Genomic DNA, 12,882 nt, shown 5'->3' with positions numbered 1-12,882 from the left:
TAACCACACAAGTCCAGACAGAGTTCCCACCGTGCTCCGTATAGAGTATGCACACACGAGATCTCTCTCTTTGCCTTTATTAACTTAATTAACAATAAAATATAAACCTAAGTTTTCTCTTAAATTTGGCTGTTTTCTAGGGTTTCTCACTACAGGACCTCTTCTGTGTCTGCCCCTAGTCCCCTCTGGTTCAGAGATTTTCAAACCTTTATATGCTCCAAGATTGGAGCTAATAGGACCCTCTCGGTCTGACATCAGAGTAAATCAGCAAAAGTAACACTGCACCTCCATGCAGGATCGTAGAATCTGACACCCTGTCAGACAAAGGTTTTAAGTAATAATCACAAGCCCAGTTGTTGACCAACATCTGCTTTTTAGTCCCATTCAGAGGAAAAGGCCAATTTAAACTCACCTGCCTAGATTGCTTTTGTCCCCGATCCCATTGTTGGTTTCCACACTGAGGTTATCGCAAGACTTGCTCATCATCCCAGCAGACATGTGCTCCAGGTTGGCCCCATACAGCACATTTTCTGAGCAGGACAGTCTCTGAATCAGGGCAAGATGTTCGTGCTGAGTTGCATAAGCAGAATTTGATTTGACTATTTCCATAAACTTGCTGTCCTCTGAGGGAGAAGGGCAAATGAGAAAATGATAAATCTACTGACTTTCTTCCAGCCTTTTATGTTCAGAACTGCTTTCTGTCTAGCCTTTTCAACATGCCAGCCTTACAAAAAGCCTGACATTATATATAGTTGTTCTGATATTCCTAAAACTATCGAGAGGCTGGAGTGCGAGAAAGGGTTTTCAAGCATTTGCTATTATATCACAGGAGGTATTGTGTTTTTCATTTGGATTTGGCTTTCATTCATGTGAACTTTGCTGCAAATTCAGTCTCCACTAAGGAAGATGCAGTGTGCAGCCCCATTAAACCTGAATGCATCTCTGAAACGGACATTTAAAAAATCTGTCAATGGAACTGGAAGGTTCTGTCTGCAGAGGTCTGGAGCAGCTATGATCAGCTGATGCTCACCTGTGTCATGGGCCACCAGCCCAACACATGTGTATCTGAGGAGACATGCTCCCACGACATCAGAGAGGGATCAGGGAGCTGGTCCTCAGTCCTGCACACTCTGTACTAGTGAAGAAGGGATTATTTTGGTGGCAGTGAACGACATCTAACTTTGCACCTCTACGTGAAACCACCAATTCCTTATTGATAGGCAGATTTGGGATCTGCAGCACTGGAGAGGGGTCAGAGAAGAGTCATAAAAATGATTGAAAGATTAGAAAACATTCCTTATTATAGTGATAGTGTGAAGGAACTCTAGCTTAATAAAGAGATGGTTAAGGGGTGACTTGATCACAGTCTAAGTATCTACATCGGGAACAACCATTGGATAATGAGCTCTTCAATTTAACAGAGAAAGGTCTGAAACACTCCAATGGTTGGAAGCTGAAGTTAGGCAAATTCAGACTGGAAATCAGGTGTCAATTTTTAACAGTGAGGTTAATTAACCATTGGAACAACTTACCAAGAATTGCAGTGGATTCTCCATCACTGGCAATTATTAAATCAAGACTGGATATTTTTTCCTAAAAGCTCTGCGCTAGGAATTATTGTGGGGCAGTTCTCTGGCCTGTGTTAGGCAGGAGGTCAGACTAGATGGTCCCAGTGTTCCCTTCTGCCATGGGAATTCTATTAATCTATTTACATCCCCGCCTCCAGGCCCAAGGAAAGTCTGGGTATAAGTTAAAGCTGACGGAGTCAATATTAATTTATTCAGGTTCCCTCTCAATGAGCTGGAATACCCCTTAAAGTGGACTTGGGGGCAGCTAATAGTTAAGGACACACCTAGAAGTACAACAGAAACCCTGCTGCCATGATGATGTGGGTTGCAAGTTGGAGGGCTGGAAATCAATATGGCTGCACATTCCCCACTCCCTCCCCTGTCTGACCCTGATCTCCAGTGCCTCTCCCTACTAGACATTTTTGTAGCCCTCTGGAATGTTGCTTTTCAGTTTCATTACACCTAGGCTGCCCATTTCCTCAGTGGGTTTGATCAGAGGCATTTGTTAAGAGTTGTTGAAAGGGTTAACTGTCCATCTTCGCAGCAAAGCCTGAGAGTTGCCATAGTGATGGCTGAGTCGGGGAGCTGCATTAAGATCTGCAGAAAATGTGGCGGACGCATCTGAGCCAGGCAGCAGTAAAAGGAGAGCTCTCCTAGCCACTCGCATGGAAGGGATTCTGCCTTGCTGGGGAAAGACCTGCGCTGGGTTGCAAAGAGGGTCTAATTCTGAACAAGGGTCACTGCTGCATGCTTCAAAGAACCAATCCATCCAGGAGGACCCACAAGGAAAAGCTAACTCTGCACTCAGGATCCACTGCCCCAGCCCATCAGGCTAATCGCTTGCAAAAGACTGAACAGTCTGTGATTTGAAACGCTTGTAATCAGGGCTTGCATTATAATTTTCCTGCCTCCTAATTAATTTTGCTCCCTCATATCTTGAATGTAATCATTTTCATTACAGAATATTGCTGCTCAACAAGCCTGATGGTTCAATCTCAGGTCTCATTTGTATACTGCAGATCACAGTTTCCTGGCATTAAATCAGAAATAAAAGGAACCTTAAGACACAGGGGGTTCCATGGACTTAAGTAGGGCCCTACCAAATTCAGGGTCCATTTTGGTCAATTTCACAGTCACAGGATTTTAAAAATATAAATTTCATGATTTCAGCTATTTAGATCTGAAATTTCACAGTGTTGTAATTGTAGGGGTCCTGACACAAAAAGGAGTTGTGTGTGGGGGGGGGTGTCACAAGGATATTGTCGGTGGGGTAGCGGCACTGCTACCCTTACTTCTGTGCTGTTGCTGGCAAAGTGCTGCCAATAGCCGCTGCTCTCCAGCCACCCGGCTGTGAAGGCTGCGCAGAAGTAAGGATGGCAATATCACAACACCCCTAAAATAACCTTCTGACCCCCCCTGCAACTCCTTTTTGGGTCAGGACCCCCAATTTGAGAAACACTGGTCTCCTCCCCCTCTCCCCCCATGAAATCTGCATCGTATAGGGTAAAAGCACACAAAAGACCAAATTTCACAGGGGAGATCAGATTGCACAGTCCGTGATGCATTTTTCATGGCCAAGAATTTTGTAGGGGCCTAGACATAAGCCTCCTTTCTGCTACTTTCTAACACCTCTGCAGAGCGATTTCCTGTTAATTAAGTTGTTCAACAAGAACTTTGTCTCCTATGAAAGAATTTTGGAAATAAACTGATTAAGATATTAACCATTCTATGCCCAAGATATAACCTCATTGCCCAGCATGCAACACTTCCACTCGAGAGGGGGGCAGTCTGACCTAATGGCTAGCAAACTCGTATGAGAGTCAGGGTTCCTAGCTCTGCCACTGACTCACAGGGCCAAATCTACAGCTTGCAGAAATTGGCATAACTCCATTGAAGTCAGTGGGCCAGATCCTCAGCTGTGAATCGGTGTAGCTCCACTGAAATCAATAGAGGTATGTGAAACCTTGGCCAAGTTATTTCCCTCTCGTCTCTGCCTCAGTTTCCCCATATATTACATTTACCCACCTTTGCAGAATACTTTGAGAGCTGTGGATGCAGAGTGCTATATAACAATCATAACATCATAGAAATGTCAGGCAGGAAGGGACCTGAGAAGTCATCAGGTCCAACCCCCTGCACCGAGACTGGACCAAATAAACCTCACTTTTGGTCCTCATTCAGGCAAAAACTCCTAATGGACTAAATTCAGCCCTTGCACAAGTAGGCACAACAGCCATTGACTACAATGGAACATGTCTCTGCTTGCACCAGGGCTAGATCTGATCTGTTGTCCTTAAAATTCCCAGCAGGGTTCCTGCAGCTAAGTATAATAAAGCTTTATTTCATACTAACCTAGTTTTATGGCACACGTCACCAGAGCACCTCCCAGATGTTAATTCAGTCTCACAGCCCCCAACCCCTGTGAGGTCAGGAAACATTACAGAGGGACAATTGAGTCAGAGTGAGATGAACTGATTGCACAAGGCCCATGGGAAGTTTGTGGTGGAGCCAAATGGCAAACCCAGATCTTCTGATTCCCAGCTCAGTGCCTACCCAGCCAGCATCTCTCCTCTCCTTGAGTTTCCTCCATTCCTTACCAAATCTGCCCTTGCCTATTCCCCGTGTGACAGACAGTATCTATGACACTCACCAGAAGAAGCTTGCTGAAGCTGCCTGGAATGCATCTGGGCATTAAATTTGTGCTGGGCAGAGCAGAGGTCCAGTATATATTTACAAGTCTTTGCTGTGTCGGTGACGAACGTGTGTTTTTTGCCACTGAAGTTGCTTTCGATCATGAACTTTCTTCTCTAAAGGAAATAAAAATGCACCTTTCACTTTATATTCCACCCAGGACATTACCCAGGGGAATGCAAAGCTTCCCGATAGAATCATATTAGTTTGTCCAGGCATATATCTGGCCTGGGTGTATGCTCTGTAAGTGCAATGAACTCCTTCCACAACTCTGATATGGGTGAGTGGGGTGTCACTCATTTGCATTTGGGTCCTATCCTGACATCCATTGAAATCAGTGGGACTTCTGACATGGACTTCAGTGGCAGCAGGATCAGTAGGCATGAGAAAACTTGGACCTAAGAATGATGACATTTTAGCCAGTCGGACTGCAGACTGCAAATGCATTAAAGGGGCAAGCAGCCTAGTGGTGGGAAGGGAGTGGGTGGCTGCGTGGTGATTGGCTGATACACTTCTAATGTCAGAATGCCATGGCGGGGTGGGGGGTGGTATTGCAGTCCCACAACACTGTTCATAGCACATCAGCATATAGAGAGGCGGGGGGACGGGGGACGGACACAGAGAGGGATCTGAGAGAGGAAGGGACAATTGCCACAGTGGCCCAATACAGTAGCAGAGGGGTCAAAAAAAGGGAAAGGTGGAGAGGAGAGGGGAGAGAGAAATGGATATGGGTTAGAGCAGCAGGCTACCAGCTGTCTGATAGAATCCCTCTGCTATGGCCCACGCTGAGGGCTATGCTAGAACCATGTGAATAGCTCATTGTTCAGTTTGGTGGCAGAATCAAAAAAGTAAAAAAAGAAAAAAATTAATTTGGGGGTCAAATGAAATATTTTGTTTCATTTCTGGGGGTGGGGGGCATTAACACATTTTCACATGGTTTTATAGGATGTTTTTCTCCAAGATCTGGCCTTGGAATCTATGAAAACTGGGAGAAATTCCAAAACAAAAAATTCTGACATTTTCCCCCAAAAAAACTTTCCCTCCCTCCCCCGACTGAAATCGGCTCAAATTTGTGAACTGTTTTGGTTGACCTCAATATGCATTTTTGTCCAAAAAAGGTTTTGCATGAAAAAATGTTCCCCCGGTCTAGGTTATGCAGTCTTACAGGGGGTGAACATCAGCCCCTAGCAGTGGGTCAGAACTCAAGATCCAACCATCACTGAGCATTGGGATGCTCAGAACCCCACAGCTGGATCCCAATGTTTTTTGAACTGGGTCAAAAATGGGCACGTCTTGTGCATAATGATTCTGAGCCTGGCTCTGAAGTAGATGTTTGTATTTACCAAAGGAACAGATCGAGGGGGAGTAACCCAGAGTGGAGGGGTAGGGGATCAGTGGGATCACACTCACTTGAGCTGAAATCCTCTCCATTTCCCTCCATTGAAATCTTAAACTGGCAATTCTGGTGTGGTTTTTCATCTCGTACACAATGATGCCCTTGGCACAGATTCCCAGAACGGTGTCCCCTCCGGTTGCCTTCTTCTCTTGGGACACCCGATGGAACAGCACCCCATATTCCGGGAGTTGCTGAGTCACCTTTGCAGAGAGGGAGAGGGGTGCACTTACTCAGCGTTATGTGCAATGAATGCTAAATATCACACAGAGCCCAGTGCTGCGATCCCAGGACATGAGCAGAAAGGAGCAAACCCAGGGGGAACCAAGGCAGACGATGTGATGGGGAGATGGGGAGCAGTGGCTCCCTTGCGTGCTCCCACTCTCTTTAAGCCTTGGAAACCCATTCAAAATTCTCATCCCAGCTCTCTCACTGACTCACCATTTGATCTAGGGGATGTCAGGTCACTTCTCCCTGCCTCAATTTCCCATCTGTAAAATGGCCATAACCCTGCCCCTCCTGCCTCACAGGGGAGGCTGTGAGGACTCGTTACTTGTCTGTACAGTGCTCTGACAATTACAATGGATGCATGTACTCAGTATCACTGCTACTTAGACACAGTGCAGATTCCTGAGTAGAAGTCTGCTCGGGGGTTAATGCCGCTCCACGAACATTCAATTTTGTTCCTTCCCACCTTCTTCTCTGGGCCTTTGTTCCCATGATCAGACCAAAACAATACAAAATGTAGTAAACACACCGATAGTGCTAAAACTGCTAAGAGATTGATATCAGGAGTCAAGGCTGCCCCGGCACTATGTGATAGTGGAATTTGCTTTATGCATCGTAAAGAACCTCTGGAAATCTTAGCGTCAAGGAAAAAACAGCTCTCTGCCTTCAATAATCTCACTCGGAGCTACTGCCCCATGGGTCTTCTTTTTTTTTTAAATATACATTACAAGCTACTGACTCACCTGGAAGCTTCAGCTCTGGGGCTCTCTAAATTGTAATTGAAGTGCAGGCCAGCAGCTTTGGGGAGGGGAATTTGGTTCCCACCAGGACTCCACCAAATTCCAGAGCCGTTGTTCAGCCCCATGCCCTTCCTGCACAAGGCTCAGCTCCAGGGGAGCGGGAGCAGTGCTTCAAAGAGCCAGCACTGCAGCCGGGGGGACCAGCACTGTCCCTGCCCCGGAGCTGAGTATGTAGGCTGGAGTAGAGTAGGAGAAGCACCCAATTGTCCCCTTATTCTACAACCCCTCACCCCAACATCTCTACACCTCCTCACCCTGCCACAACATGTTCAACAATTATCCTGTGACTCAAATCTTACAATCCCTTGCAAAGGGCTGGTGGAATATGGCAAGCCACAGGGTGATTTTTCATCCATTTTGTGAGTTGTAGGCCAAAGCTTGGCTGAGAACTTGTGGTCTAGTCCATTCTCCGGCAGGCCAATCCAGCCTCTTAGCCCAAGCTTCTCAAAAGATTTTGGGAGACCAACATGAGCCACTTTAAAGGGGCCTGGTTTTCAGAACGTGCTCAGCGTCTGTCCTTTGAGAATCAGGACCGTTTACGGTGAGTCAAACTGGGCACACAAAATCTGAGACCTTCAAAACCAATAGCTAAATCTTGGCCTTAGTCTTTAAATCCCGTTTCATATTTGGAGGAAGAATTTGCATGTCCTTGCTTTATGCACTAGGGTGACCAGATGTCCCGATTTTATAGGGACAGTCCCGATTTTGGGGTCTTTTTCTTATATAGGATCCTATTATCCCCCACCCCCTGTCCCGATTTTTCACACTTGCTGTCTGGTCACCCTATTATGCACTAACTTTCTCACCAAGTATATGGCATGTTGGTGACACTTTATACAGACATCGTCATTGAAACACAGACTAACAAAGCTATTTTTCTTCACTGGATTTTCTATGCATGATGGGATGGTCATTAATCACCACCAAGAAAACTAATACCATGAGAATCAACAAACAACATGAAACACCAGGAATACTTTCTGCAGCTAATGGAGAAGAGGTCTGATAATTCACGTATCTTGGCAGCACTGTAAGTACAACAGGTGGAACAAACGAAGACATAAAGCCAAAACAGCGAAAGCCAGACATGCCTTTGTAACTCTAAAGCTGACCTGGAGAAACAGAAATCTTGCCCTCCAAACTAAACTTTGAAGATTTAACACCATTTTAAAAATCGGTCTTACGGTATTGTGCAGAAACTTGGAGACTTATTAAGACCTTGCTATCTATACTACGAGTTCTCATAAACAGCTGCCTCAGATAAATCCTCAGTATCAGATGGCCAGAAAGAATTCACAAATGAAGAACTCTGGAGGATGATGAAACAGAAACTGATAATACAGGAAATTATGGAACGAAAATTGAGATGGCTTGAACATACATGAAGGAAAGACTGAATAACATAACGAGACGTGTTGCACTGGAACTCTCAGGGCAAGAGGGGACGAGGTAGACCAAGGATAACATGGAAAGGCACAGTAGAAGCAGAATTGAAAGCTATCAAAATGACATGAGAAGACACAGACTGCAGTAGGAGACCTGCAAAGATGGAAGGCAGCAGTGAAGGCCCTATGTTTCACATGAAATTGAAAGTCAGAAGAGAGAGAGAGAAATCAGCCCATCTAATCAATTCCAGTGACAGTGTTAGACAATAAACTAACACAATTAAGCAGCAACTCAGCTGAACTGATTATATAAATAAAGGCATGTGTCACTGCTGCAAAACAGCTAATGTTCAGAGAAACTCTGATCCCAGATATTTCAGATGTAAGGGGAGGGAAAAGACAAGGTAAAAATCACACACACAAATAACTCACACCTAGACCAACGGTGTTGTTGTAGCCATTTTTGTCCCAGGATATCAGAGAGACAAGGTAGGTCAGGTAATAACTTTTATTGGACCAACTTCTGTTGATATGAGAGACAAGCTTTTGAGCTACACAGGGGCTCTTCTCCGAGTCTGGAAACGGTACCCAGAGTGTCACAGCTAAATACCAGGTCGAACAGAGAGTTCATCTACTGCAGTAATGGGGAGAGGGTTGCAGGAATGGACCCCAGAGCAACTAAAATTTTCCCAAAGAGAGGATCCTGCTATCAGGAGAGTGTGTGATTGGAAAATCAACTGGCAAATGCAGCTACCCTGGAGATACCATTCCCTAGCACTACCACAGTGAAAGCTTTCTGGTCACAGTGGGAAAGCTCAGAGATGAAATATTGTATAGGAGATGGGAGAAACCAGCATGTGATGGATACAGGTACCTGCCACTCGCTCCTCTCTGCCCCCTCTTCCCCTGTCACTTGCACTTAAGGCAGGAGAAAAGCAGGAGTGCATAGCAATAGAGTAACCGCAATCAGCCTTTAAGTGTCTTGTCTGTTTATCCATAACTCTGAATGTCCTGGTTTTTCCATGGTTGCTTTGCTAACTCCAATGTCTTTGAAAGGACTTCTATCCCTAACCTGCCAATACGTACTCTCAGCTTGCACACATGTTCTGCCACCTTTGTGATGTCATATCAGACCAGCGACAGGGAAACAACAGCCCGAGGAGAAAGAGACAGGGCCCTTCTACTGCAAAATAAATAAATAAAGTTGGACGCATTGGAGGATACCCTTAAAAATTCCAGCTCGGCTTCATCTTCAAAGAGGGAGTGGTTCATGCGGTGCAGTTTGGCAAGTTCTCGCTGTATGCATGCCAGGGTCATTTTCTCTATCCGGCTCGCGGGAACGTAGTCTTCAACGCGAAAATAGTTCTTCCCATGCATCTTCGGGAGGGAAATGGAGAAATGAAAGGGGAAAAGGTTAGTTCCCAAGGTGCTGTAGATAGGGCTGAAAATACAGTTCACACAAAAGCGGAAGAGCTGTCGAAGGGAGGGTGCAGCAAACTCAAGCGTGCAACATCAGACTTGGCGTGGGGCCCCATTCTGGCTTTTGCTCCTGGAGGCGTGACGGGAGGGATGGGATGCAGAGCCATAGCGGACAGATGCAAGGAGACTGCCTCAGAGGAGTGTGAGGAGCACAGCTTCTCACATCCACTGCATAAGTGTGCAGCATCTCTCCCTCTGTATGCCGGCCTCTGGCTACTAACTGGTTCATGAGGGGAGAGGCTCTGGCTTCCATTGCTCTTGGAGCACCATTAGTTCTGTCAGCTGGCCCCCAACATGCTTTCAGAAAACTAGCCCCATTTTTTCTGGGTCCTGCACAGGTGTTCTTGGGAGAGGGTGGAAGAGAGGTCAAAAGCCCTTCTTCCCCCTTTCCTTCCCTAAGACAACTGCACAAGACAATGCAGAATATAGCCTACACTGTAGTCTGGAAACTCTATCTGTATTGTCCAGCGTACATGGCAACATGTAGTGCCTCTGTTCTCTGTGTACTGCACCTTTAAATTCTAAAACTGCTTGTGGCCAGAGACAGCAGCCATTCTGTTCTCAGAGTTACTGCAGCTGTTACAGAGGACAACACTCCCAGTGAGCTCCCTATCATGGGTACTTTACTTCTGTTCTTTCTTGACTTTTAGATTAGATTAAGGAAAACAACAACAGAGACTGAGAGCCAGATCCTCGGCTGGTATGAATCAATGTACTTCCACTTCAGGTGATGGAGTCACACCAGCTGGAGGTCTGGCCCTGGACTTAAACAGCTGCTCTTTGTATATGGAAAAAACATAATTTATTATACCCAGGGATTGGATAGCTGGTTCAGAAATATCTGCACTGACATCCCTGTACCTTTGCCTCTTCCTACAACCCAGCCCAAATGGCAACTCTTAGAAGGGGCTGAAATGTTCAGTTTCAATCTCTTCCTTATTTTTTCCATCTCTGCAAACCCCTCTGCACTTCTGAGTTGCATCCATGGCTGGAATTACTCTGGAGATCTTCTGGGATTTCTGGCCTTACTACGCAAGCAGGAAGTACCAGGAATCTCCCAAGAAGGACCAGTCTCCAAGATTTCCAGCCAAGCTTGGCAGATTCAGGAGTGCTGCATACTCAGGCAAACTTTAGGGACAACTAATCTGAACCTGAAACGTGAATCCTTTCGGGTTCACTCACTCTACTGAGAAATGCCAGCAGAACTGAAATCAAGGTGCCATTTAACTTGCATCTTAACTGTAAGTGATGGGGAAAGCCACACAGGCTGATGGCGGACACCTCTAAGAAGAGGTGTATTATTTACCGTACCTCAGGAGCATAATTTCCAAGTTCTGCCTGCAAGGCTAAAGCACCTAACTGCAGGGAGGTCTCATCATTGCAGTACAGCCGCTCCTCCAGAATATCTTTACGAAGCTGCAGGTAAAACTGATGCCTTGTCAGCCCATGTCTGGAAAACAAGAGAGACTGGGAATGTCACAAGAGCTTCGAACACCAATATTAAATGCCACCTTCCTCTTTGGCTGCCGACAGAACCCTGGCACTTACTGGATGACGTTAAAGTGGTTGACGAAGAATTTTATCCTCAGAAAGAGCGTGAAGTTAATGATGAAGGTTTTCTTCTTGGGTTGGTCATTCCAGCCCTCTGGGGCCACTTTGTAGAGTTTGGTCTCATCGTCCAAAAAGAAAAACTCTTTACCTGAAATGAGAAGTTGAGGTTGCACACGGAGATCATTCGATAGAGCAGAATTCTGGTGCTTTTCATCCACCCCTTGCACCCCTCCCTTCCTTCAGCAGATCACCAGGAAGGGCTCAGAGAGTCACAGACCACAGCGGCCCTCCAAGATGGTTATTCATGGCTTATTCCACCCTGGAAATACCCAGGATAACTCCCTGTACAGCTAGCCAGACGTTTGATGGGGCTGGCCCTTTGTTGACACTCAAGAGGTGGGGAGGGCACAAAGAGATCCTGACACTTCACACAATCTTCATGCTGTGCGTGCAAGGATTGCTCCCTATCAGTGCTCTGTGGGTGCTAGCCACTCCAAAGGGCCAGGGGTGGGCTCTTTAAGGGGAGTAGCTGAGATTACACTCCCCCTCTGGACAAGGAAGCTTTTGGAGGCATGTGGCCCACCTGAAGCACAGAGCTTCCTGGAACTCCTGATGGAACAACATGGCTCTGCCCTACCTCAGGATAAGTCTGGGTAGAAGGCCTTATCTACACTGAGATCACGTAGCTGCACTGGTGCACACTCCTGCAGTGGACACGGTTTACACCAGAGGGGCTTAATCCTGTTTGAAACTGAACGTCTAAAATGCCTTCCACCTGAGGATCTCAAAGGGTTCCACTCACATTAATCAGTACAGACTAGCATGACTCCTATCGTCACGAGCCACTGTGCAGCCACTAGACATGGCCATGTACCTTTCAGGTAAGCTAAGCCGAAGTAGAAATGTTCCACCAGGTTTGCGTAGGCCACGACCGTATTGAAAACATCTCTCGCCTTCGACTTGATGTCACATTTCACCTCGAGGCACTGCCCACTGAGCAGAATCACACTGAGGTCCCTTTGAGACAAATAGGATTTCCCTTTTTTAGTCTGAAAACACAAACCGGAGAGTGGAGAATGAGTGCCGTGTTCATGCAGAAACACCTACCGGATTCCTGGTCTCTGGGTCTCCTGGTCCCATGGCCCAGCCGAAGGGAATCAGTTGCAAGGACTGCTGCTGCCTAGTCATGTCACAAGCATTTCAAACTTTTCGAAAATGTATGGAGTCCCCAGGCAAACAAACAACCATTTCCAGACAGCGTCTGGGGTTCTTTCAAGTTGGACCTTAGCTCCTGGGTTTCCAGTACTTGTTTATTTCATAACACTGATATTCCTGTCAGGATTTTTACCACAACATTCCTGCTACGTGCTCTCAGCCTTAGCTCCAGCTTAATGAAGTTTTTTGTCTGGGAAATACACTACAGGTGTTCACTGCTTTAGCATAGGCAGCATAGTGTACATGATGTGCTGTGTAATCTCAGAGGACATCTATCCTCCTCCCCAAAGTTTTGCATCAAAATGACCTTCCCTAACTGAGGCTTGATTATGAGGCTCCATCTTGGACTGCATTGCAGACAACTTATCTCAGAAGGTTAAAAAAGCTACTGGGGGGAAGTTGTTCTAGACTTGATTTTAACAAATTGGGAGGAACTCATTGAGAATTTGAAAGTAGAAGGCAGCTTGGGTGAAAGTGATCATGAAATCATGGAGTTCACAATTTTAAGGAAGGGTAGAAGGGAGTACAGCAAAATAGAGACAATGGATTTCAGGAAGGCAGATTTTGGTAAG

General features: G+C 46.0%; 1 protein-coding gene across 1 annotated transcript in view; it reads right to left on the bottom strand.

The window, feature by feature from the left end:
- Positions 1 to 12,882, bottom strand: part of FRMPD2 (FERM and PDZ domain containing 2) — an 89,110-nt gene that overhangs the window by 49,698 nt on the left and 26,530 nt on the right. Inside the window, exons 5-11 of the mRNA XM_029912968.1 lie at positions 11,970 to 12,144; positions 11,093 to 11,243; positions 10,856 to 10,994; positions 9,290 to 9,442; positions 5,670 to 5,855; positions 4,219 to 4,375; positions 413 to 623 (exon numbers count right to left, since the gene is read on the bottom strand). Coding sequence (XP_029768828.1) covers positions 413 to 623; positions 4,219 to 4,375; positions 5,670 to 5,855; positions 9,290 to 9,442; positions 10,856 to 10,994; positions 11,093 to 11,243; positions 11,970 to 12,144 — 1,172 coding nt within the window. The remainder of the gene's footprint in view (positions 1 to 412; positions 624 to 4,218; positions 4,376 to 5,669; positions 5,856 to 9,289; positions 9,443 to 10,855; positions 10,995 to 11,092; positions 11,244 to 11,969; positions 12,145 to 12,882) is intronic.

This window comes from Terrapene carolina, unplaced genomic scaffold, assembly GCF_002925995.2.
Source record: "Terrapene carolina triunguis isolate 2854851 unplaced genomic scaffold, T_m_triunguis-2.0 Scaffold402, whole genome shotgun sequence".
Lineage (NCBI taxonomy): Eukaryota > Metazoa > Chordata > Testudines > Emydidae > Terrapene > Terrapene triunguis.
This window is presented reverse-complemented; position numbering and strand designations above follow the sequence as displayed.